This window comes from Cyphomyrmex costatus, unplaced genomic scaffold, assembly GCF_001594065.2.
Source record: "Cyphomyrmex costatus isolate MS0001 unplaced genomic scaffold, Ccosl1.0 scaffold8, whole genome shotgun sequence".
NCBI lineage: Eukaryota > Metazoa > Arthropoda > Insecta > Hymenoptera > Formicidae > Cyphomyrmex > Cyphomyrmex costatus.
Genome location: NW_017280375.1, coordinates 1,790,243 through 1,818,216, shown reverse-complemented (window position 1 = coordinate 1,818,216; position 27,974 = coordinate 1,790,243). Strand labels below are relative to the sequence as shown.

Sequence of the window (27,974 nt, the reverse complement as noted above, 5' to 3'; positions counted from 1 at the left end):
TATCTGCGTGAATAGGTTTTGTATACGATAGATTATGTATACAATCATATATTATATACATTCGTCAATGAACCAGAATAGCACGCGGCACATCGTTCGATTTAGCGGCTATCTTGAATATATTTAATTGACGAAAAACATCCAACGTGTCGCACATGAATTTATCCATCATGGCTTGAGTATGTTTCGGAGTTGGGGCTAATCTCAATTTCTCTTCGCCCTTTGGAACTGTGGGATAATTTATAGCTTGCACATAATGTCCTTTATCTCTTAATAAATGGTCTGCTATCTGACTACACACCAATGGATCTCCTATCTAAAAAAAAGAATATAATTTTAGCAATTATTATTTAATTATATAAAGATAAATTAATTAAACCATTTAATCGCAGCTTACTTTTATCGGAATAATGTGAGAGGGCGATGTTTCTAACGGAAGACCGGCGGCAGTAAGAATAGATTTCATATAGGCCACATTTTTTTGGTGATTCGTCCTCAATGATCTGCCCTCGTCCGATGCCAAAATTTCGATGGATGTCAAGGTTCCGTACAGGACAGTAGGCGGTAGCGAAGTAGTAAAAATAAAACCGGCTGCATAACTTCTTATCATATCTATTAGCTTCGCAGAACCAACAATGTAGCCACCTACATTGCCAAAAGCCTTTCCCAAGGTGCCAGATATAATATCCATTTTATGAAGTACCCAATCCCTTTCACCGATTCCAGCACCAGAAAAGCCATACAAGCCAACGGCATGGACTTCATCAACGAACGTTATTGCACCATACTTATGTGCGACGTCGCACAACTCTTCTAACGGACAGATGTCGCCGGTCATGGAATGCACCGTCTCAAACGCCACAATCTTTGGTACACTTTTGTCCACCTTCGACAGGAGCTCCTCCAGATGTTGCACGTCGTTGTGCCGGAATATATGTTTCGGCACGCCACTGTTCCTTATGCCCTGTATCATAGAGGCATGGTTCCCGGCGTCAGAGAAAATGTGACAACCTGGTAGAATTCTCGCTAACGTGAATAAAGTAGAGTCATTGGCAACAAAGCAGGAAGTAAAAAGCAAACCGGCTTCCTTCTGATGCAGCAGTGCCAGTCGTTTCTCCAATATCTCATGACCCATAGAGTTGCCCGAGATGTTTCTTGTGCCTCCGGCACCAGCACCAAACTTATCCAACGCTTCTCGAACTGCGCTAATCACCGCGGGATGACGCGACATTCCTAGGTAATCGTTGGAGCACCATACCGTTATAGGTTTCTCGCCCCACGAATGTTCCATAGCTACTGGACAGTTTTCAGCCAGACGATTAACTTTCTTGAATACTCGGTACGAATGATCCTTCTTCTTTCGCATAAGTTGCTCATGAAAAAATTCCTCATAAGGGAATTGCGCCTCCTCTTTTTGCTTCGCAGCATCTAGATTAATAACATCTTCCTCCATTGCTGGATTGGCTTTTTTAATGGCATCCCGTTCTCTGGATAAGAAAGGACACTGATTTTGTATAGGCTCTGGAATTGGCTGAGACTCCTCTGATTCTGCCACTGTACTTGACAATCTTGACATTACTGGGCAATGTTGTCGGTAATTCATTATCAGGGATGATCCATAATTGCGAACATAGTTTGCAGACAAACGGGTCAAAAATGGACACGGCATTGTTGTCAGAAGATCTGAAAGTATATATTGATTTGCATATAGAGTAATTGAAAAAGGTAAGTAGTGTAACAAATTTTGATATATTTAAGAGATCATTCTGAATAAAAAATGTTATATAAACACAGATCATGTTCTACTATATTTACAGTAATTATAGAATTAAAAAAATGTTGCTTCTATCATATGATTTTTTGTTTAACAATGGCAAATGACAACGATAATGGTTTATGTTTGTGTCATCTGTGTCTCTTGCTGAAAAACACTCATAAAATCACATATATGATAGACATCAAAATAAAAAATAATATGAATGAATTACTGATGCAGCAAATAAAATAGGAATGTACTGAATTGTAAAATTACCGGATATCGAATATCCAACGTCACATCTTTCGGATATTCAATATTCGGTCGGATATCTGGAACGGAACCGTGAGCGCTTGCTGTTATTGGACGATGTAAAAGAATACACCAATAACAGTGAGCGCTCACGAATCTGCTCCGCAACAGTTGCGTCTGCTGAAAGCAACTATTGGAAAGCATTCAGTGGACTCGACGAGTGAGTGCTCGCTGTTATTGGTGTATTCTTATAAATCTAAAATTCTGATTTGATATTGGTGTATTCTTATAGATCTAAAATTCTGATTTGATGATCTAAAAGAATACACCAATAACAGCGAGCGCTCATGTTATGTTACTATTAATTAGCGTTTACTAAGCAGCGGCAAAATTAAAAAATTTTTGTAATTACGTGTTGAGAATAAAACTTACACTCATGATATTTTTCACTCAAAATGATCTCCCAAACGTTCTGACAAAGTTTGTTACACTCTACTTACTATTGAATTATCCTATGTATATAAATAATATTGGCCATATTTGTACATTTATACTGCCAGTTGACTGTTAGTACTAAAAATCTATAGTTCTTGTTACTGTATATTGATGATTGACAATAATATACGAACACGGCCTAAGTTAATGAAAATCAACAAATATTAACATCATGCAAATATTTCAACAATAATCTATAATTAATTAAGTAAAAGGGATCGAAGCGTATATATATATGTATGTATACATATACATTATACATATATATGTATGTATACACAAATTAAATAAATCTACAGATATGATATCAAGAATATAAAATAATATTAAAAAAGAAATCCGATACATGGTAGCATGATAGTGTACAATCTGAAGATTATATCTTAATCCAATAATTACAAATGTTCAATATCTTGAGAATTGCATAATTCGCGTGCGGGAAAACGAGCAGAGAGAGAGAGAGAGAGGAGAGAGGCGTTGACGTTAGATAACAACCTGTCATTTTAGACTCCAAACCGAAGCTTATAAAAAAAGTAAGTGAAAAAAACTGAATTATAATCATCAATGGCTACCTGTAAGAATGCATGACGGAACGAAGGAAAAAGAGAAAGTGACAGGATGACGCAGCATCTATGTCTCCAGGGGTGCGTTCAGAATCGTCGTCCTGATGCACCCAGATGTTGTTTTATCCTTGTTGTTCACGAATGAAACAAGAATAACACGACACCTGGATGCACTCGGATGATGATTCTGAACGTAACCCAGCTGGTGAATACGTTACCTTTTCCAATGATACGACGAGTAGTTGCTCCGCGTTGGGCGTATTGTTGGATCAGCTGAAAGCGGAAAAATTGAGACTGAAAGTCGTCAGCTTGTTGCGAACTAGGAGAAATCTTATATAGAAAGCAGGGAGATCCGAAACGAGAAAAATTTAGATTATGTGAGAACGCGGGAGAATTCAATCCTTCACCGATCAGCTGCAACCTGCTACGACCAGCGAGACAGCGAACCTACTACTAACGCACATTGACGCATGCGGCCCGTGTATATAGTACAACAGTACTATACTAGCATTTGTGAAAACGTTGAAACTCGAGAGAAACAGCCGATTCACTTGAGACGTGTATCGTTTTACATATACATCAACGAAATTAATTCAAAAAAATTGCGAAATGTAAAAGCTAAATACGTGTCACTTGCGTCTATTACGATTTTATTTCTTGACGTTTATCATATATATGTTCCCGTTCGGAACTAATAAATGGTCCACGCGAATTGTGAGATGCAACGATTTGACGTAAATAATTGTATCGTAATGATGACTTTTATTTTTTATGTAAAATGCGCAAATTTAATTTTTTTTTTCTTGGTATGAATATGCAGATATTGTATTATTATAAACATTTTTTCAAATAATTTATATACATCAACTATATATAAAATTATATAAAAATATACAGAGTGTAATAGAATGATCAGGCTTTAAAAAAATTTTTTTTTAAATGTATATATTTTTGAAAAATGTTTTAAACAAAATTGTAGATTTTAAGTGGCACATTTTGTGGTAGGTATATATAGTGGGTGCCTTCCAAGTGAAACAGATGACACGATGTGACACAGTGTGTATTAATAGGTCCTTGTTATTCACCAATGTTAAACAAGGATGAGATGATCACAGTATTGTACCATGTCGCTTTTGTTGAAAGGCACACAGTATAAATAGTGTATGCCTTGAATATAGCGTTGTCAATAAGATTACGTAAAAATTACCTTGAAATTTTGTAACTTTTGTAACTACTATTTTTTATATGTATATTCTTGTAGTTGATATGTCAAGAGCTGTTTAAAACACTATTATAAAGTTATTTTTTATCCTTTTCAAGTTATAAGATTTGAAAGTTAGTAATATCGCTGACATTATACATATAAGTACTCTCCAACTTCAAAGTATCATAGACTTCTTACAATCAAAACTTTTTAAATATATTGTTTATATAGTCATGATTTTAACAACATACGTCAAAATCAAGGCCATATTGCTCTAACAATACATATGATATCATAGAGATATTTTGTATTTTGGATATGGAATTTATGTACGATGCAGTTATCTATAATACACTCAAAATAATATCTTTTTGTATCATAAAAGATTAAACAATGCGAGGGAATAGCAATAACAATAGGAACAGAGGAATTCAACATACAGGAGAAATATGATAATTAAATTGACACCGAATTGATGTTGATTCGACGTCGATTCCATTGTCATTTCTCACTGAATGTAACCTACCAATCAGCATTCCGATTTTTCATATTGAAACAAATGGAAGAGTATATTACAATTTATACGTCATTAGATTGGCTGGCATTTTAATTTTTTTCGCGGCATTGTACAACGGAGCTGGTTCTACATTAGTCGCATCGCAACATCGCAAACGTTGGTCCAATCAAGCTAGCTCGACTCTGATTGGACCGTTTTTGTGACACGTTTGCGATGCAACAATGCGACTAATGTAGAACCAGCTTTATGCGTTATGTAAATATGTACTTTCTGCTTTAGAGCAATCATATACAAAATGACATAATAATCTGCGTAGCCATAGCATGAAGCACTAAAGCATAAAATTTCTGTGTTGATTTACATAAAATTCTTATTGATTTAAGAGCCTTATTATATTGTGCTTATACTCTGTTCCATATGCAAAATATAGGCTTAATTATATATCCAACATAAAAATGCCAAGTTGATTTACATAAAATATTTTATTGAGCTCAGTGACTTTACGCTACGTTACAGTTCTGCAGTTTATGTCATTTTGTGTGGCATAGCCCTTTTAGCATGGAGAGATTGGAGAAAACTGTTCACGTAATCTGGCTTTTTATTGGTCGAGGTCACTCAACTCCATTTATATCATGAGAATCGTGTAACCAGTTCGCCACTTTCTTCCTATGAAGGAAGCCTTTACATATAAACCAATATATTGATATATATTAGTTCTTATATATTCAAGATCGTCTTAAATTCAGTCTTGATGATATCAATCAGAGAGCTGCATTTTCGAGCAAATTAGTGAAAAGTGTTACAATTCGCTTCAAATATTATTTTTGAAAGAAAAACGAACTCGATCCTATTTTATTACTTGACGTTAATCTCTCACACGGAAATGTGAAATGTCTTCTTATTGCTTTTCCACTTTGGTTGTGAAAATTATCCGTCAAGTTACACACACACACGCACGCACGCAATAATGTACAAGACAATGAATGCTAGATAAGTGAGAGAGAGAGGGAGAGAGAGAGAAAGAGAGAGAGCGCTGTGTGTGTGTGTGTTTTATGTGGAACAGAATAATCTTATCCTTACAATTAGACAGCTGATCGCAACAATTAAGTGCCCTTCGATCGTTATCACTCGCGTCGGACGCGATGAGCCGCCCCTGTTTACCTTCTGTACGCAACTTATTATAATTCGTTAACTTTATCTTTTAATAACTCAAAAAATAAGCGTCGGATTAAACTTTCGTAGAGGAAAAATCGTCTCAGAATTTAGTCAGGAACATGTCTTTATAAAGACACGGGGTTATTCTAAATCACCCAGTATATATAGACATACAAACTCTCTGTTCTTGAAACTTTGTATTTACATAATTTATTCTAACACGTGGCGTCACATTTACAATAACTCGCATTAATTTACTTGAAAATAAAAACAGCGCGTATATCGTGTGAATAGAACTGTGAATTCTTGAGGAAATATTTTTTTCATCTAATTCAATTAGCAGTTAATTTGAATATGAATTGCTTAATGCGAAATTTTAATTTTTAACTATATATAATTTAACTATAAGAATTTACTATATATAATTTAACTATAAGAATTTACTTTCATGTTAAAAATTTACTTTGATAATTTAATTTGGAATTAAAAGTTTATATTTTAAATAATATATTTAAAAAATAAGTTAAAAATGAAGTTAAATAAATCAAAACAAAAGCAGGGTTCAATGAGGTATTTTACGTCAACTACGAGCACTTATAGAACATCGTAATTTTTAATTTTTAAAATTTGCTAACGTTCTACAGATAAAAATATGAAATACGTGTTTCGCGAAAAATAATTATTCAAACAAAATTTATATGTTTTGATTTAATTCATCTAAGTTTTCTTCAGAACAACATTAGAGTCGTAAAATATTCACAATAAAATTTCTTTTTTAAGCAATCTCACGCAAGATATTGCAATTTTTATGATTGTAATGATAATTAATTAAACGCTGAGGTCACGGTAAGGTTGGACAAGTTCTTTTGAAAAGTAACGAAGTCATCATTACGCATTTATTTATTGAAAAACAAAAAAGTAATAAATAACAAGTAATGTATGAAGTTACGATGTTACAAAAAGTTCTTTTTTCAGTAACGACTTTTTCTATCCATTATAAATAACGATTAAAATGACTGTTTCAATTCTGATATTATCATCATCATAAAAAATTCGCAACGTCATTGTAGCTCAATTAATTATTTCGATAAAAATGACAAAAAATATAGTTTATATAAAAAGATACATCGATAACATATGAAGTTCTCAAAAAAGCCAAATTGATGGAAAACTTCACATTTTTACTTATAATGTATTTAATTTTTGAAAAAATAGCAAACTTTTAAAATGTATTTTGTCCAACATTTGTAATTTTCAGAAAGCAAGAAAAAAACTACGCGGGTACACAATAAGAAAACTATGTGTACTTTACAGAAAATAACATGTTAATCAGTGGAATGTGAAGTATTAAACAAAATTACTAAACAATTGCTAAAAATTTTAATCAAATGCATTTTGTTTGTCTCTAGTTTAAAAAAATAATGTATTTCAAAATGTCTGTGTCTTTTCAGCATATATATTATAAATTTATGAAAACATACACACACACTATTATATCCTGTAATATACGGAGGTAATTAAAAAATTATATATGGATATAATAATAAATAATCTATATATAGATAATAAAACGATTAATTCGCAAAAAAATCGATTCTTCAATAATCGAATCAGAATCTCGCATCACTAAGTCGTCAAGACAAGAACTGACTTAAGGATCATCTACAATAGGCACGTAATATACGTAACGTAACGTCCGTAATCGTAACCGTAAAAGTTGGAATATTTGAACTTTTGGTTACGGTTACGGAAAGAGATCAAGTTAGGTTGAAAGAGATTACGGAAAGAGGGTTAGATTAAATTGTATTGATTATAAGTGCAATAAGTAATAATAATATTGAACGAAATGGAATTTTCTGATAAAAATTTAATTCATTTGAAAATTGTCCTCATTTATATGCGATAAATCGTCAAGACTACAAAGACAGACAAAAGGCTCAAAATGCTTTCTTTCAAATGCTTTCTTTCTTTCTGCTTTTTTTTCTTTTTTCTTTATAACAATTGTAATGCAATTGTAGCTAAATTAAGGATTATCAAGGCTGCCTTTCTGGATTGTTGATCGATCTCCATGATTTATGTAAAATATAAACTCCAACAAGTTTATTAAATAGAAGAGGTTAAAATACTTCGCAATTGTATTTTACAAGTACAGTTCCTTACGTTAGTTACGTTACCGCTACGGACTGCCATTGTAGACGGGAGGAGGAGATTTCTTACGGTTACGGTTACGGACGTTACGTTACGTATATTACGTGCCTATTGTAGATGATCCTTTATGAATACCATTATATGAATACCAGCCCACACACATATGAATTTGATCTGTTTACGTTGCTTTGCTTCACTTGCTTGTTGTTTCACTTCAATTTATATTGCACGGTGTGTATGTACCACTTACCAGTTCAGGTAGTGCAGGAATAAGAACAGATCTCTTATGTGTTAAAGCTGGAAACAGTGGAAACACAATGAAAACACAGGCTGTAGGAACAGGGAATAAGAGATTTCAACCTACTTCAGAAAGCGTTCATTCTAGTAGACATGGTTTCTGATAGGTTGAAATCGCTTATTCCCTGTTTCTATTGCTTTTCATTGTGTTTCCAGCTTAAGCTTCCGGAGCTTTAACTCCGAACCCACGCGGTGAAACTGCACTGCGATTGCTACGAAACGTCATCGTGTGGCTGCGTGTGGCGCGTGCACAATTAGTTTGAGGTTATGTTGAACTATGTTTATCACTCCGTTGATGTACGCAAACGTCGCGGTAAGTGCAACAATGTGACCTTTGACCAAACGGACGTGCAGTTTATTTCCCCGATCGCAAGGTGGAACGTCTCGCATTGCACGCGCGATGACTTGTTTTCGAACCAGGTTGTTGACGATCATTGCCTGCTGGCGAGTTCAGTAGTTTTAGTAATGACTGATAGAATGTGCGTGGACTAAATTTGCCATGGCGAGCACAAAGAATGAGGTAAGCTCATCGATCGCGCCGCACTACTTTCTTCGTCTTTGATTCTTCGGTGACATGGACAGACATAACCTTTCCCTGCGATCGATATCTCTTAATGCGTTGACAAAAATGTGGAATTTTGATGAAACGTTTCTTAAGATTTTTTAAAAGCTTTTATGAAGAGAATGGAGTTTAACAATAGCGATGTATGCGTAAAGTTTGAATTTTATTACGTTAATTCATGGGTCTAAATGTGGCTGATGAAGACTTAAAGTCGAAACTTTTTCTATCCATGATATGTTACCATTTCTTACTTTATACTTGATAATATAGATGATAGTGATATCGAAAGAGGATATACAATATAAATCTAAATTGATTCTTGAAAATAACTGCAATGTTCAAAAAAATATTTGGTTTATTTTTTATCACTGTAGCAGACTATACTTTCTTTTTCACTTTCACCAAATATGAAATATGTATGTATCTATTTCATTTTAAACTTCTGTAGTTGATATTGATCTATTGAACTTATATAATTATATCCCTTTGGAGCTGAAGATGGATCTATTGGATCCACTAAATTATAAATCTTTTTGTCAAAAATTCAATTTTTCTTAATTAATTTTGATCTAGTACTATATTTTTTGATTCCTTAATAAGAATAAATTATAAATTAATTAAAACTGCTAATAGAAACAACAGTAATTATTAATGTTGAAATATTAATAAAATACAATATTAACAAATTACATTGTGTTTGTAAAGATGGATGATACAAACGTGCAGACGTTTTTTAATTCCTCTGAGTCTTTTTCAGTGTAACGAGAAATAAGTAACAGAAAGACAGAAAAATTAATATAAATTAAATGGATGTTATAGACCCAGCATTAGTAATTATATTATAGATTTTGACAACATTTCAGGTTAAATACAAAGTATATTTATATACATAACTGTACCAAAACAGACCTATTATTGTAATAATTACATTTGTTAACATAGTTCTTTTTCTTTGTACAGGATAGAACTGTGTTAGAAGCAGAAACTATCTTTCTGTTAATGAAGAAGGGCTTTCCCATCTCTCGCAATGTGAGAGCTCAATGGTTACTGGAGCATTTGGACTCTGTGATAAGTGTACAATGTCCGAATACGAAAAGTAAGGAAGAATCAGAACTGGAAATAGTGTCTGTGCTGCCAAAGGATAAACCTGTCACATGGTCTATAGATACCAGCTATCAATTTTTTTATAAAATTGTTTCAACAACATCAATTGTATTCCTAGCACACAAGTATAGGATGGTCTTTAGCTTAGATTTAAGTCCGTCGCTTGCCACTGTTGTAAGTGTTATAAAATTATAATTTTGTTATGGAATATTATTTTTTGCAGTGGCGTCTGTCAGGAAATAAAATAAATGTCTTTTTAGGATGTAGAAAGCGGAGAGATTGTTATTGACGAGGTATGTCTAACAACAAAACGGTGTCTAGAAGGTATAACTAGACCTGTAAGTATAGAGTTCTTTAAACATTGCAAATTCATAAAAACGAGAAGATTCTTAATTTACTGTATATTTGTAGTTTACTGTACCAGGCAGCAGGCGCGTGATGCAGCCTGAAATTTATGTGACTGTGATAGCTCATACGCCGTTCTTTACAAGCCCGGCGCAACAAGTACTAGTACAAGGATGGCTGATCACTATGGATAACGTAAATTCTCTCACTCAATACATAGAAAAACAGTTGTACCTGTTAGAGGAGAGAGTGGCGACCGTTACAGCCATAGCTAATCAGCAATTAGAAAATTTAAGGGCAGAGAGTGAGCGTTTGGTAGGGAGGCTTTTTGAGGAAAGTAGTACCTGCTTGAACAAAAATAATTGTAATATCTCCATAGTTTCACCGGAAGCAAGTTTTGTAAATATGCTGAGATACGGGATGCTGGCTTTGACACTTTTACCTGAGCACAGCTGTGCACGTGAGTTCGTAATTTATGATCGTATTTAGCGGGTTACCTGTTACCTAATGTATACACTATGCAAGGTAATGGAAAGAAATATTGTGGAGAACAGAGAGTGCAGAGAAAGAAACATTTTCAGATATGGTAATAGTCACGGATGGTATCATTGGAATTAAGAATGCTCACACCTTAGATTCTATTATACAGCAGTTACGCGCAACGACAGTTGCATGTAGCTTTTTGCGCGTGGGCAGCGCGTACAATCCACATTGCGCGGACGGTTTAGTGCCATATCAAGATCTGTTGTATTTCATCGCTGCAGCTACGCTTGGTAGTTACATGTCCTTCAATTCATATGTGGTACATATACTTCTAATCTATATGTATATCGTTGCACCTACTTAGTAGCACCATTAATTATAACATATAACTATTTTATCTATAGATGCCTCTGCATGGGACAGACATAAATCTTTATCATAAACATTTTTTATGCTGGCAATTATATCGGGACATATCGGATGATGATACGTCGGATCGTCACTGTTGGCAAACTGAAAATAATTGCTTCCATGGACATAGAAGCGGTCAACTCTTGAAGAAAAAACAGATTGACGACAAAGTTACTTGTACTTTAAGCAGTTTACTGTGTTGTCGTTTAAGAGAAGGATACTTAATAAAAAGAGCCAGCATACGTGATGACATTCTTGAAATAAATTTCGTATTATTATGGAAAACCAACGTTTTCTTGGAATATTTAGTAACATGTCCGTGGTCTTCAAAATCATTATCTCTATCCAACGTGATACAATATACCATTACCGTAGAAGGTAAATTGAAGACAATAAATAATTTAAGGCGTTAAATAACTTAATTACACATTATCTGTGTAGTTATCCGTAGCCTAAATTAAAATTAACTTTTATTACAGCTCCATATGAATTTTTACATGACATTACATGTCTATCGAAAAAACCATTAAACTCGCATTATCGCCAAGGTGTCATCTCTCGTTTTTGGACGGCATTGACATCATTAACTGAAAGTGACAATATGTTAGCACACTTTAGCTGGTTTCCAGGATCTGGATGGACTTGGTATAGTGTACCAGACACTATCAGAAGCGGAATGCCAGTGTTTTACTTGTCATCTTATCCATCACCAAGTACAGTACAACTTAGGTATATTTATTTGTTTTATAAACAAAATAATTACTATTATATGGTTGTAACAGATATATTTTTTTTAAATAAAGAAAAATCATAATTCAACATAATTTTATATATATATATATATATATATATATTATCACTTTGTAGTGACGCTGCCTGCCCACAGTTTGGACAGATATGGCAACCGGTTGTCTCTTTAGATCCGCTTCAATGGGCGCGTTGGATGCACACTCAGAGAATTACGTTAATACTAGCTTATGATAGACCGTTGCCAAGACATCTTCATCAAGCAAATCAGAGTGGTCGTTTTCAATGCGTTCAGAGTCGACAAGCGGCGGCTGTACTATATGCTATGTTAAAAAATTGGGCGACTTTTGTATTAGTCGAGAATCACACGTATGTCCAGTTTATATATAGAGAGGCGGAAAAGCCGCCGGTGTCATTTTCATTGATTCGTATTAATTGCAAAGCGCTCTGCGTTGTACTCAATATAGCATTCGCCGGTGGCACTGAAGGTGTCGTGCGCCACAATGTAGTTGTAGATCTCGTGGACAGATTATCCAAGCTCACGTTGCCAAATAGGCCGACGGAGCAACGTGAAATTCCATGTTGTACAATAATACATAAATCACTCGAGCGAATTCTCGTAAGGTATGAGCGTATACCAAACAATTTGAGTATGGTGGTGTTTCCTGACGGAACTCAACCAACTTGCACCAGGGCTGCACTAGGACTATTGGGAGGTAGTCTAACGACTACTCTATCTAGATATTTATATCACAATCGTTGGTTGTGGCATGTAAAGCGACCGTTCGTTCAGACTATTCCAGGAATTACTTTGTCGAGACTAAATATTACTGCAATCGCGAGAATACTCTCTACAATTACAAAGTAAATACATTTATATTGATATTTTGTGATAATTGCAAGAATGGGGTGGTAAGATATCTTCCATTTATAGAATACGTCTAGGAGAGGGCTTTAATTTTGCGTATTCAGCTGCTGGCATCACAAACATGGTGTTGGAAGTGCAAATGCAAGGCTTCGGGAATGATGAGAATTCTTATCCGTGTATTATTCAGTACGTCTTGTTCCCGCCACATGTTGTGCCGAATGCGGCTTTAGAACGCGATAGCGGTACCGAAGATGATACAGAAGAAGGTATGTAGGAATATTTATTTTTCGATAAAAGTATTATTTATGCAATATGAATGAATAATTTGTATGTCAGGTATTGCCGAGGCAGAAGTATGGACTGAAGATTCTGAAGGATACAACGATTTTCAAATCGTTACAGAGGTTTGGATTGAACCACAATGCGGTTATGTACAAATGCCTACACAGTCGGTTGCTATGTATATGTATTCTCTGCAGTATCATCAATTACCAGATGCAGTAAGTACAATTATGATATTGATACAAATTTTAGTTTTGCATGTGTTTTTTTTGTGTATGCTTGGGCGTGTTTGTCATTAACGAATAATAATTATTATATTTATCAATATCTTTCGTATATAAATATAAAGACAGTCTAATCCGTTTGATATAGATTAATCAGTTATCAAAAAATGTCTCTATATATGTTTCTAGTCTATCTAGTTTAATAAAGTTTAGTTTACTGCACCACACACATATCTATGAGCTTACTTAAATTGATAAGACGCGATTAAAATTCCTTGAACGTCTTGAGTGATAAGATATCTTCAGTCGATACTTCATTCTGTGATACATTTGCAACATATATATCTACGTAATTTATAAAGCAGTGGAAATATTAAAAATTGCAATATTAATCGTTGATATTTATGTGTTATATATCACGTAATCTCTGACAATTCGCAATCGTAAATAATATTCCAAGTAATATTCCGTGCTTGGTATCTTTTTTTTAAAGTTTATGGGTAATATTATGCGTAATTAGTATTTTGTTTCACAGTACAACGCAAAATGTTAACTATATCTAAACACGCGAATTTTAAGCGCGATATGATTTGCTAACTTTAAGTAGATACTTATAATTTAAAAACATTATTGTAGCTTCGGCATTTTGCATTAAAGCTTTCATTTCAAAATGACTTCAAGGCTTTTTTATTTATTTTAAATATTAATATTTGTTTTATTTGTTGTAAATTTTGTACAAATAACTATTTAGCAATCTTCAAAATCACTTATTCAAATTCAAAATATTACGTATGCCAGACTGAATATATGTATAATCCCGGTAAACTCTATCTTAAGTTGACATGTTTCTATATAACAGACAATTACTCTCCAGCATTAGCTTCCATCCTTATCTTGAGCGAATTTGATAATGCGTATGATAACACAAAAATTATTTCGATGACATATAATTGTTTAAAGTGTTTTATTTTGCAAGGTACACACACTGAATCTATCTAATAGTAAATATCTATCAGTAATTATTTAATTTACTCTATTTGTATATATACATAGTATTCCAAACCTACTACACCACCTGCTAATGGTAGATTCTTGTCTACCATTCACAGAAAGTCTGAGACATCTTGTATAGTTTGAATTGCCATGCTTTATAGCAAGTACTTAATCGTATAATTCATTTTGAGATAAAAATTCTAATATAAAAATATCGAGACTTTATAATAGTTTTTAAATTCTAAGTATATATTGTATTTAAAAATAAAGAATTATGTCACCTAAAGTTTGCGCGTAATTAGCATTTTGTTCTACAGTAGGCTGGGTTCACAATTTCGCTTTAAGAAGTCCTAAGCCGTAAAGCTGTAAGAAATTAACCAATCACAATCGATTATTTTTCTCGCATTCAACTATGATTGGTCAATTTCTTACGGCTTTACGGCTTAGAACCCTTTAAAGAGAGGTTGTGAATCCAGCCGTACAATGCAAAATGTCAACTATATCTAAACGTGCGAATTTTAAGCAATATGATTTACTAACTCTAAGTAGATACTTATAATTTAAAAACACTAGCTTCGGCATTTTGCATTAGAGCTTTTATTTCAAAATGACTTCAAGGCTTCTTTATTTATTTTAAATATTAACAGATGATGTGCTAGATCTGAGACATCCTATATACAAGTTTGGATTGTTATGCTGGTTATGCATTATTACAGCATATACTTGATCACATACTTAAGTATATGTATGTGTCCATCTGCAGTTTCAAAGTTTCGACGGAAATTTCGATGTTCTTGCCCAATTTCTACCTTCTAGAACATTAGAAGCATTTACAGGAAATTTTATTTGCTTAGCGATTGTGCTTAGTTTACTTTCCATTGATTTCGTAATACACGTCATACGTCTATACGAATAGTTTATATAATAATTTATGATATATTTTCCTATAGAATATCGTGTAATTTTTATGGTGTTAAAAAAGAAAAAGATAATGTCATTAAACAAATAGCTGCAATAAAAGAGATAATATTAAACTAAATAACTTATCAAAAGCAGTGGTAATAGATTCGCGTAAATATCTTAACTTCATGGCGTAGCATGTAATGTAGCTTTATCTTCAATCTTATCTTTCTTCCAATTCTGATAGAGATGCTTATAAAATCCGTGTATGCACTGTCATTTGACGATGAAGGACGATAAGGATAAAGATACCTACTTTACACTTTCTATCATCGGAATACGATTTTATTGCAAGTTTTTTCCATGTATTAGAGAGCAAAAGGAAGATTGAATATTATACATATTATATTTCATATTGTTTTTAAATGATTCTCAATTCTTTTTACTGTTAGCATTGAAGATTTTTTATTTAATGATATGTGTTTAATAAAAATAATATTATAGCTACATAATATTATACACATAAATAACAAAATTATTATCGCTATATAATATAAAATATGATTTTTATTTAACTACATTACACCATTTTAATCTTAAAATTTTAAAAATTCCCATAAATTAATTCTTATAAATTTTAAGAAAAATGGAAAATTATTATTCTTGATATACTTGATAATTAAAATTTGTATCATATTTTCGTAATACAAATATAATTCTAGCATAAATTCATGTTAACCAGATAACTGTTATCTGATTTATTCGTTACCTGTAGCATTGCGCTAATCAAAAGATCAAATTTCAAGATAGGCCAACAGTGTGTATGGTATTTTTTGTATATTATATTTTATTCCACAACGAAAAATAATTTAATTGATTGATAACTTTATTCTTCTAGAAGAAACTGAAAAAAAGTGTAATCTTACTTCTCAATCAACTTGATAATGCGTAAATACGTATCCTCAGTCTATATTGACTTTGTAAATTATATGTGCTCTAACGTTTGCATTACAATTAATCAGATTTAATTGAAATGAAAATAAATGCATAAACACTCGTCTCATGAATTGCATTTACATGATGACGTTGTATATATCGATTCTGAATTTCAAAGTTCTCTCGTGAGTTTTTCCAATGGATTTAAGGGTCATGTCTGATAATTGGTAAAGGATCTTGCGCATTGAACGTAGAGTTTTTCTGATTATCTTTCCTTCATTGGAATTACAAGTCCGAAGCTAACGATAAAGCTGTGTCAGTCATCAGAAAACGTTATCATCACATCGCGAATAACGCAAACATTTATCTACGCATGTTTTGTAGAAGGACGCATCCGGTTAGGCAAGTGTATTTTTCAGAATTTTTTTTCTACCTCTAATTTTTATATCGTTCTTCCTACTGAAGAGAGAATGAAACTTAAATACAATCTTGCTATTACGTCTGGTTTACACGCATTTCTTAGGAGGATATTGACGAGGAGGAGCGCTTACTTTCGAAAGACGCAAGACCTGTTATTTTCAGTTGGCGTTTCTGCCATTATAAAACGGAGAATTTCACGGCTTGTGAAATGAAGAAGAGGAATGTAAAAGTATATATCACTACATGTCGTTATCGTTATCGGGGTGTGGCTTCGATATCGATGAGGGTCTTCGGAGGTTTTCCTATCAGTCGAGTCAGGTATATATAGGGCCTGATACGCACCCTGTGCTCACCAGTGATCGGATTATCTTTTTCGCGTAATTTTACAATCGCAAGTCCGGTTACCTCTGCACGTCTCTACGTGCTCCCAAGTCTCTTATCATCGAATCCCTGGTGACGACTCTTTATCACGTTTCGCACGCAGACTGGAAATGATCATCATATAGTTTCCGTCGCACGATCAAGTTGTAGCATGGCCTTCACGCGATGTCGTCCTTGAGTCGCGAGATCAATTGTTCGGGTTTCGGTGATGAACGTATTTACTGGTAGTCCTTTTCCAAGAAGATGAGCCAACTGGATTTTCATTTGCCTGTGTGCCCGCGAAGAGCCTCGTCCGGATAAAGTCTTATTCTCTTTATCATCAGATGACTTCGCGCAAGATTAAGGCTGGCAGAGTCAACCGCCTCTGGGACAGAATCTGGCATGTGAATCGCATCCTTTATCGATGGTTCGCTCTCCATGTTCTCTTCGGAATCCTAATCCGCGTGACTTTCAGTTGGAAGTGAGGATCTAGGCAGTGAGCGACCTTTTAGGTCTTGATAACTTGTCAGATCTAACTCTTCCAGCTCAGAGTTGCGCGGCTTCACGTCGTCTCACAGTCATAGGCCATCAGTGTTGTTCCTTCCTCGGTGAATCTTTCACGCTGACATCGGCCGTCCCCGAGATGCATTTGGCGGGTGTCATGGTTCAAGTGGAGAAGTGGTCTCTGCGCTTTGTATGAAAGTGAGATTCAACTCCTCCAACTTATTCCTGATCCCCCGTGATCGTCAGAATTGACATTCGATCGTGTGCAACTTTGTTATCTTTCTCGAGGATACTTGTTTACAGGCAAACTTGAACGTAATTGTCTGTTAATCGCTAAGCGACTAAGTGTTATTGGCAAATAGATTATAATTAATTTTAAAATTTTGTTTTTTGTGTATGTCAGTACTTAAGTATGTGCTCTATAGATTTAGAATCAAAGCACGATGACGATTTCTGTAGCTCTCATTTGCGCTGTGTTTTAAATCGTTGGTAAAACTATTACGCATGACCTTACCTTCACTGATTCCTATTTATGCACTCACTATATTCCTTTATAAATATAATATATCTAGATACATTTTTTGTTATGACAGAGAATGAGAGAGAGAGAGAGAGAGAGAGAGAGAGAACTTATTATAAAGTTAATATGTAATAACTATTATAAATTTGACACAAAATTTGTTTATAATGTTTGTACATATAAGTTTATTTGTATTTATATTATATGTAATATTAAAATTGTTTTTGTAAATCCTATGTACTATCACTTTTGTCCTATTAGATTGCTCGAATAGACGAGGAATGTATTAACGCTCTATTGACCTTAGAATACTTGAGCCTCTTGTGCCAAGTAACTCCGGTGGAAAAAGACACCGAAATTGTATTCGGACAAGCGCATCAAGGAGTCAAATATCACGGTATCGTGGGTACGTCTACAGACCGTATCTCAGAATGTCCAAATCCAATCGAGCCTTTCGAGGCGACACCAATTATCGACGAGAGGATACATCCCATGTACTTCTCCTTCGATACCCTGAGTATTTTATCAAAGTGTCAGCAAGCGGAACTCTTGTTCTCGATGTTTGTTGATGGTTAGGAAACTTATTTTTTTTAAAACAATGAATAGAAAAAAAACAATATAAGTAATCGATTTTATTTTACTAGATCCTGTACATATCGATGAGGATAGAGATAGTGCAAATAGAATTCTTATGGGAAACTTCCTGGAACATATGAAACAATTGCATAATAAAGAACTATTATTTACATCAGCAGAATCGCAAAGGTTCACTAAAATGCTTCTTAACAGGCCACGTGAGAATATTCCACCGTTATCTTTCTTTATGCAAAGAGGTACAATATCATTTTTTTATTTTTTATTCTTTTATCGTCAATTATTACATTATAAAGTTAATAAATACATATTTTACATTATTACATTTATTTGCATTTTTTTAACGAAGATATAATATTCCACAGTTATTTACATTAGTTGTTTATTATATAACGTTTCTTTTAGAAAAAAATTGTAGAAATGACGTGTCAGATATTTATCCGAGATGGAAATGTTTCGTTAAAGGAATTAGCACGACACATGTCATTATCACGATATTACCAGCCACTGAAAAAGATGTTCGCATGATAATGTACACAGGCGATAATTATACAAGTAACAATTCTGAGAAGAACTGCGATTCTGATATTTTCGATATTGATATGAACGAAAAGGTATCGTCTCCAACATTATGCGCAGAGAATTTACCTGATTTTGTGACATTCGAACGCAGAGAGTCAAAAATTTCTAGTCAATCTACTACTGCAAATAGCACGTCGAAAGCTAATATAGATCATAATTATGATAATGTTGACAATGAGGGGAGCCTTATTATACCCGTGTATGTGTATGATTGTTCGTTAGCATTATTAATTGATGCATTGGTCGGCCAATTGCAAACACCTCAGAATAAAGACATTTATTATGACCACACCTTTAAGGTCGGAGAGCAAATTGCAGAAGATTTTGTCAGTCTGAAATCAGAAAGTAATACAAAGCCTTCATCTCCGGAACCAAAGAGCGAAGATTCTGACAATATTTCTAGCGGTACGAAAATATTTTTGACATATGACAATAATGTAAAAGATGCTGATCTTTTAAAGAATATTTATTGGCATTATTTTGCATTAATGTTAATAATTAAATGTTTCGAATAAAATTGATTTTTTTGTGATAGATCAACGAAGTTTAATGGAGCATTGCAAATTGTTGAGTCTAGCACATTGTCATTGCTATGTGGTTGCTGTTTATAAGTCACTTGCACTGCAGCAGTCACTAAGCTATAAAGATATGGAAGCTGCCGTAGAACAATGCGAAGAAAATCTGATCGAGATTAATATTACAAATTATTTACGATCAGTGTGCAGACATTTGAGCATGTTGCCAGAAGGCGATTTGTTGAACCAATTAAAAATTTCCGCATGCAACGATGTTAAACCATTACACAGTTTGATAAAAAATAAGTTTAAAAGGATCATGGCAGTTGCATTTAGGCCTGTACCTGCCCATCCAGAATTTTATTACTGTTTACCATCATGGATGTCAGAGAAAATGGTTCGTTTCTTTGAATATTTTGCATTATATTACTGAAAATATGTGCAGACTTTCGTTGATTTACAAAGATTTGTTGTTTCCAGGAAGTTGTGTCACAAAGAACAGATAGCGATGATGATTTAGATGAATTCACGTGTCATTCTGAAATACCAGCTCCAAAAACAGATAATTCTTCGAATCAAGGTAGAATAATCAATATATATATATATATATATATATGTACACACGCACTCGCGCGCGCGCGCGCGCACACACACACACACACACACACACACACACACACACACATACAAAATTCATATTGAGTTAATTAAACAACAAAGATCCAGCTTCGATTATTATAGGAATTTTATTTCTATTTCTTATTGGTTGTGTTCTCACATGTATGGTCCTATGAAACATATTTAATATTTCATTATAAAGATAGAACTTTTATAAAATATTTATTACAAATAATGAAATAATATATTATATTATCACTTGCCAGTTAGTCAAACTGTCAATATTACATGGCCGGTTACAAATCTTCATAACAACGAAAAGCTGTCTCATTCTGACTCTAAGGACTCGCTCATCAGCGAGTTTGATGAGGAAAATACGTGGAACATGAAAAATCAGCCGCTCTTTTTACACTTGAGCTGTTCGATTCGTTTCCGCTCCGAACTTTTTAGTATACCCGTTAAATTGATGCCTACTTGCTTTACCGAAATCGTTCAAAGGATTAATGACGATAAAGAAAGAAATCTTTCTGAATTAAGTCTGGATGACCTGAAGATTACTTTAGATATCATTTGTTTAAGCCTTCCAAAAGAAGTGTTGGAAGTGTCATTAGAACGTTTTCCTGCATTAAGAACCACATCTTACTGCAGCGCTTCGACATACGGTAGCATGCCGAGCGGAAACAGTCCGGGTATAAATCCGAAAACTGAATCGGTGCAGGAAAGAATGTCGCAGCTATCTCAGCATCATGCGGTAATCAACTTGAAAGATGAGATCGAATGGCTGTTGCAAGACGAGACTGCGACAGCTCTTCTGGATCATTCTTCATCGAATGCAGACACATTGAAGTTTATAGCACAGCATGTGTCGGAATCTACGGGAAGATTTAGTTGCTCGATGGATAAAGTACCTTTGCATTTTGTCTTTCCCTCAGAGAGCAGTACACCCAAATTTTTAAAGGAGTTGAAAAATCTTGAAATTGACAAGTACTGTATTTGTCAAGAGGCCGATTTATTTTACGTCGTTAAGAAACCAGGAATAACAGTATCTGATACAGAAGCCGACATATTACGTGTAGATGTAGAAGAACAGCCATTAAAAGATGGTAAATAATCTTGTAATTAGTTTGTAACTATTTAGATAACTTATCAAACAACTATGATACAAAATATTTCCAATCACTTTTAAGAATGTGTATTAACGATATACCTATTATCTTTTTAATAATTCTATTAAATATTTCGAAAAATTTTTTAAATAATTTATATTTATATTTGTTATTCTAAATTTTTATTTATTAAATTTATTTACAGATGAAAGCATTGAAAATGCGGAGCAAGAAGAAACATCTACTACTATTCAAATAAACGGGCAAGACTCTGGAGATGTACCAGGTTATTATTCTGAAATATCAAGTGTAGCTGAAGAGAAACACGGGACAGATGATGGATATGAAGGTGACAGCAGTAATTCTGAGGATGATTATCAGTGGTTGATACAACTTGATAAATGTAGAAACCATTTACCCAATTTCTGGCTAATTATGAGTGTCGAGAGCAGTCACGTTAATGTTTATTTTCATTGCAGGTTAGTAATTTAAAATAAAATGTTTGTTGCTTACAGCAAAAGTTACATATAATATAAGTAAGAAAGACATTTGTATCATCATAATTTTGTTATACAGATTTTTGGAACTTTCTTCGCCAGAAGTGGATTGTTATTTGCAAATACAGAGAATGCTGCTCACTCAAATCAAAGCTATATGCCGACGAGTAAATCAATATTTACTGTTACAAAATCTTCACGATACTCGTATATGCGATCTACTGTTAGAACCCGAATCCACCGAAGACCATAATACGTGGAAAGAAACCGGCGGTGAGTCTGGAAATCTTTTCCAGAATCACAGTTATTCAACTTTGAATATTACGCCAGGCATGTTCAGATGCCCTGTCATTTGGCAAGAACCCTTCAATCTTCATCCTCGTCTAAAGACCGGACCTGGAAGATCCGGATTATCGAGAGGGATTAAAGCATTGCATGGCGTGCTTAATAGGCTCTCCGTTAATAATCGAAATAATATGTTTGTATATCAGGAAAATAATGAGAACGTATTTTATTTGCGGCTTCACGAGCAGATGAACGATGTCAAACTTTTACAAAATAAATTGTCGGAAAGTGATGAGAAATTAGTTGTCTCGCGTAGTAATAGTGTTGCATCCTTATCGCAAGCTAAAGGCATCGGCTTGGTAAACGATCATGTCATAGCGAACGACACGAGACCTAGAGTTCGTTCATTTGGTGAAAAAGAGTCTGATATTTTGAACAGAACTGGTGATTCGATCATTTTGATGGTACACGGGATATCGGAAGCCGGTCCGGAAGTCAAACGAGATTTAGTGCAAGTATTGCAAAATCGTCTCGATGATGCAGTACTAGAAGTGCTATCCGTGATGTTAGCACGTAACCCAATGTGTAAACTGACACCGGCAGATGTGCATTTTATACAAAAACCATACAAGTCTCCCGAATGTATAGTACAATTGTCGGTACAGCAACACTGCTTACGATATATGGATGCATTGGGATATTATTTGAGGCAGAATATACTGCAATTCTTGTATACACCAAAATATACGGATCTTGGTGCGCATTATCATTTTCAGGATTACACCCCGTTAGATGGTACTAGAAAGAAAGTATCCGAATCTGACATCTTCTTATACAATCAAAGCCACTCAAGTGGTAGCAAAGGTATAGCTTGCATCGCGTTAGCCATCACCGACGGCAAAGAAGAATCCTCAGCGTATCCAAATGACGAATCAGACTTTCCTAAGTTATTGAGAGTTGAAAATTTCGAAAGCATCGTATCGACGAACATTTACGATTATAAAAGTGATTCTAAACCGAGCGCACAAACGTTAATTGAATTTCGAATCTGGAAGCAAGGCAGAGTCAACCTGGAATCATTAATTCTGAAATTATCGTCCGCTGTGAAACATGGTACTTGTGATTTGGTCACGGAGTATAATCTTTTAGCGACTCCGTTAACGGAACCAATTATTGATTCTTCAGCAACGATCAGTGAAAAGGAAAATAATGAAGTTCAGACACCTGTAAAAACGTCACAAAAAGTTTTCGAGAATTTAACAATCAATCAGTATGAACTCGGTGAAAAAGGAAAATTGAATGAGACTTATCACACTACGCTAGCACGCTGGTTTCAGTTTGCATTAGAAATGGGAGTCCCTGCCGTCAAGAAACACGAGGTGACCATTCACCACAGGCATGCAATTCCCGTGATCGTAAGAGAGTTACAGAATCTTATACGTAGTCAGGATCCAGACACGTCTAGCAAAGTTTTTGTTTTACAAGATCGACAACCATTCCTAAATCAATTTATCGTTTCACACAAAACTGGATCTGCACCTAAATGGTCCGACAGCATTCGAAATAATTCCGATCAGTCGTTAACTGAAAATACAGATCAAGGAAGCGCAAATTCACCCATATACGTGCCACATGAGTTTAACAAAGAAGAACAAACTACTTACATCAAATGTATTTTAGTCGCAAGGAATTTTTATCAATGGAAGGCATCTTTGGGTAAAGAAATAGATCCAGAACTGCTTGCTCCTAAAGGTTAGTTAATTTAACAATTCTCAACTCAAATATTATACATTTCGTTATTAATTCTTTTACATTTTATGTTACAGATCAAAAGCAATTGCAAAAATTTAATCCTCTTGTATCAGAATCAAATTTTGTGCCTAGGCAGAGGATACTGTTAGCTGAAATATTAAGTGACAATGTTAGTGTTTATTACATAACATAACTATATAAAACATTTGTGAATAAGATTGAATCAACTTTATATTATATTTTCAGATAATCATTTACATGTACAACTGGTCTAAGGAAAAATCGGAAAAATTGATAAAACAAACAACAAGTTTAGGCACATGGCTCTCCTCTAGATCGAGTTTATTTACCAGCATAATCATGCAAAAATTGGGTATATTTCATCACAAATTTACCCGAGAACCTCAGCAGAGATCCGAGCACAGTTCTCAATATTACCAGATCAACGATATGGAAAGTTTAGCGAAATTTCCAAGTCAATCAAATACCGATGGTAAAGACTGGACGCGGTCAAGTAATCGAGCACAGTCGATGAAGAATAACGCGTTTTCGTGGGTTCAAGTCATCGGACAGGCGATACGCGATGCAAAACCAAGCGCTTCACATTCTCACAACACGACAGATACGATTGTAAAGGCTGCTTACGACTTACAGGATCTTCGACATCGAGAAAAGAGAATCAAAGGTAATCGATCATCAAATCTGCGAGTATCAAAATGATTACGGTAACATAATCTGATATGTATGTTTGTAGAGGATTTGGAGAAACTATACGCGATGTGGCAAAGTCGCACGTCTAACATACCAATATCGTGGAACGCTTTGAATACATTCAAGCAATACTCTCGTTTAATACATTTCTGCCATACGCCTCTGCTCTTTTTGCCTGCTTGGCGTTTGCAGTCCGCTGCCACAAGAGATCATTCATTAACACCGCCGCAGTCATCTCACTTTGGCTTAAATAGCAACGAACAATCGTCGCAAGCGACGCAGTCGAAACAGGAAGCGACAAACGCAATTATGATAAAGTGGCACCAAGAGCTCTGCAAGTCAATGCTATCTGAATATAAACAGTATCTGCAGATTTTGGGCTTTAATCCAATTCAAGTGGAATCACCGCATAAAACGTTTGTTTGACTTCAATTACCGGATTTTGATTTAACGAAAATACGCGTATATTTCTATAAGTACGTTACGTTTTTTTTATAGAGACGAGGAACACACCCAGCCGCAATCTTATTATCTCAAGAAGTCGATGCTGGGTGGTATTTTGCTGTTTGAAGTTCATTTGTCACAGCCGTTTTTTATTGTAAAGTTGCATATCATTGAGTGCAATCGCTTACAGACGAAGACGAGTAGCGGTATGATGAATCAAGTAAGATAAATTTGAATTTTATTCCCATGAATATACATAGCATAGTTATTTACAAATGTATTACTTTATTACAGTTTGTATTAAGTTTTGTGGATGTTTGCGACAAGGTTCAAATCAACATGCATTTGCATTCGTTTACGTATGATTTTCATTTGCGTTGTATTCACTCCTATATTGCTGGAACTGGATTGTGGTCCTTGCAACAAGGTTACCATCTCACTCACTTTATGGACGATTTCATCAAATATTACAGCAAAGCACCAAATTACGCCAGAAATCTGATATACAGCGGTAAGCTTAGAAAATACATATCAGTGGTATAAGTCAATTTCTAATTTGTAACACAGTGCATTTAACATTGTTGTTTCAGATGTGATAACAATACGCGATATAACGATACCTGCGCATACGTTATACTCCTATTTGCTCTCGCATGAGAAAATATACGGCATGCGTGTGTTCGTGATGTCCGGCGAACTCCAGGAATCTCATGATAACGAGTATGTCCTAATTAAATTGCAAAGTACTCCCTCAGTTAGTTATTGCGACGCCCATGATATAAAGTGTACAGATGACTTCGACGTAGCGCTAATCGTATCGCGCATGGAACAATCACCACAAATCGAAAAGACTGAGATTACTTTGAAATACTATCTGATATTGACAAGTAAGAGGGAATTATATCCGAAAAGGGAGGTTGAGAATAATAAGCTGGGCAAGTTTAGGACCGTGTACAGCGTTGGAAAGCCCGTCATCAGCTCGTATACAGAGGGCCCGATAGAATCCAGTTCCGTTTCGCCGTTTACGAGATGCAGTTCCAGGACAGAAATTTCGACCGCCGATCATCAGGAAAAGAGTTCTTCAAGCGATGTGACTTCTAAAGATATTGACGTCAAAACGGCGAACTATAATGTTCACAACAATTCGGCGCCAACGCCTCCACCGGTCCCAAATTCTCCCTTAGCGCAAAACTCCAACATCCCGAGTGCAGTCTTGGACACACCACCCCCGTCGTCATCATCCTCGTCATCGTCGTCGTCGTCGTCGTCGTCGTCGTCGTCGTCGTCGTCGTCGTCGTCGTCGTCGTCGTCGTCGTCATCATCGTCATCGTCGTCATCGTCATCACCACACCTGATGCAGATTCGTCAAGAATCAGTAAATTATCTGGGCTACTATTCGTCGCATGAACAGCTCATGCAACAAATGATCATGGCTCAGGCGAAGGCTGCCCGTCAGCACATAACAAACATGGTGGAGCGTGGTGCGTTGCAGTGTCGAACGCACTTACTTTGGGATAAACTATTAGAGAACAAGACATCGATGACATACACCGAATTCAAAGAACTCTGCTCGTTAGCCCATATCGAGCCCCTTTCAAATCTGGACCCTAGGCTCGGTCCGCTTGTTAATCAGCCAGTATCGTGGTATCAGGGGTTGTCCAAAGTGTTACAGAATAAATATCAAGACCATCATAAGCAATTTATTACTTCTGATGGAAATATCACCCATCATCTTATATTGCATCCAACTCTTGTTCAAGCGTTCATGATGTTGACCATCGATATGCATACATCGAGAGGAGTAAGTAAACTGCGAATGCGAGATTTGAGATATAAGACAAAAAGTAATCACACGAAATTAAACATTAATATTCGTTTTAGGACTTATGCGCCGTTTATCGGAAATCCACAGAGATTAATATGCCAATAAATATGGAAGATATCTACGCCTTAGTCGAAGGTTTCGTCAACGCTTGTTGCTTTCACTTATGGATGGGCCTTTGTAGCCAGTGATAACATTCCGGACGTACAATACAATGGTATATTGTTTGTGAAAATAACATACATATAAAAAAATTGTTATATGCAGTGTTTTGTAGCAAATTATCTTTCTGACCGCGTAAATCAGTACTCGTAATTGTTAATATGGATTATTACACTTATACAATTTTGTAAATATGAAATATATATTTTCATGTTACATACATTAATTCTCATGTAGTTAATCGAACAATAATTTATTTGATAATACATAAAATTTAAGCTAGCTTTAAAGGGAGACTAAAAAGTATAATATTACGCAGCATCATCGATATCTGTCTACTCAGGAAACTCGGAGTTAGTAATTAAGGACTCTGCAATAATGAAAGAATGCAACTGCTTGGTTTTTTTTTTTTTTTTTTTTTTTTTTATAAGAAATACAACATTCACTTTATTCTGCGATTTCTAATCAATAATTCCCTAACAATTTCGTAAGGAGTTCCGTAACTAATTGTAACGGTGCCTGTGCGGTGTTTCGCTAATATTATTCCGTTCGATGTGTGTTATGAAGTAACGTCTGTTCAACTGTAAACTTTATTTCGTTAGATCTCAAGAAAAAGAAATTACACTTGTTTAACATCACATTTCGAGAATGATTAATATTAAAACGATATTTAATGATTACTATAATTAAGAATTAGTTATAATTATTAATACTAATAGTGCGTACAACCATACAGTTTTTAGGGAAGGATAGCATTCATATTGTGAAATCTTTTAATTAGGCTCAGTATCTCTCGATTGAATTCTCTCTCGCTCTCTCTTCCTCCATTTCTCATTTCTT

The 27,974-nt window shown here is 34.8% G+C and overlaps 2 protein-coding genes across 2 annotated transcripts; one reads left to right on the top strand and one right to left on the bottom strand.

Annotated features, from left to right (window-relative positions):
* On the bottom strand, nt 1-8,428 carry LOC108781276 (5-aminolevulinate synthase, erythroid-specific, mitochondrial). Its single transcript, XM_018549199.1, has 4 exons — nt 8,341-8,428; nt 3,285-3,339; nt 398-1,683; nt 1-316 (listed from the first exon to the last, which is right to left on the bottom strand). The coding sequence occupies exons 3-4, from the start codon at nt 1,667-1,669 to the stop codon at nt 65-67; spliced, it is 1,524 nt and encodes a 507-aa protein (XP_018404701.1). The 5' UTR covers nt 1,670-1,683; nt 3,285-3,339; nt 8,341-8,428; the 3' UTR covers nt 1-64.
* Nucleotides 8,429-8,886: 458 nt separating this feature from the next.
* LOC108781371 (protein SZT2) lies at nt 8,887-27,278 on the top strand. Its single transcript, XM_018549327.1, has 26 exons — nt 8,887-8,907; nt 9,910-10,227; nt 10,314-10,391; nt 10,465-10,858; nt 10,980-11,197; nt 11,286-11,670; nt 11,772-12,021; nt 12,160-12,903; nt 12,974-13,173; nt 13,244-13,407; nt 18,308-18,617; nt 18,691-18,879; nt 19,073-19,627; nt 19,758-20,134; nt 20,218-20,317; nt 20,622-21,458; nt 21,667-21,940; nt 22,038-23,995; nt 24,070-24,164; nt 24,242-24,680; nt 24,750-25,122; nt 25,184-25,370; nt 25,445-25,661; nt 25,741-26,356; nt 26,480-26,951; nt 27,032-27,278. Exons 1-26 carry the CDS (start codon nt 8,887-8,889, stop codon nt 27,161-27,163), a joined length of 9,903 nt encoding a protein of 3,300 aa, XP_018404829.1. The 3' UTR covers nt 27,164-27,278.
* The last annotated feature ends 696 nt before the right edge of the window (nt 27,279-27,974 follow it).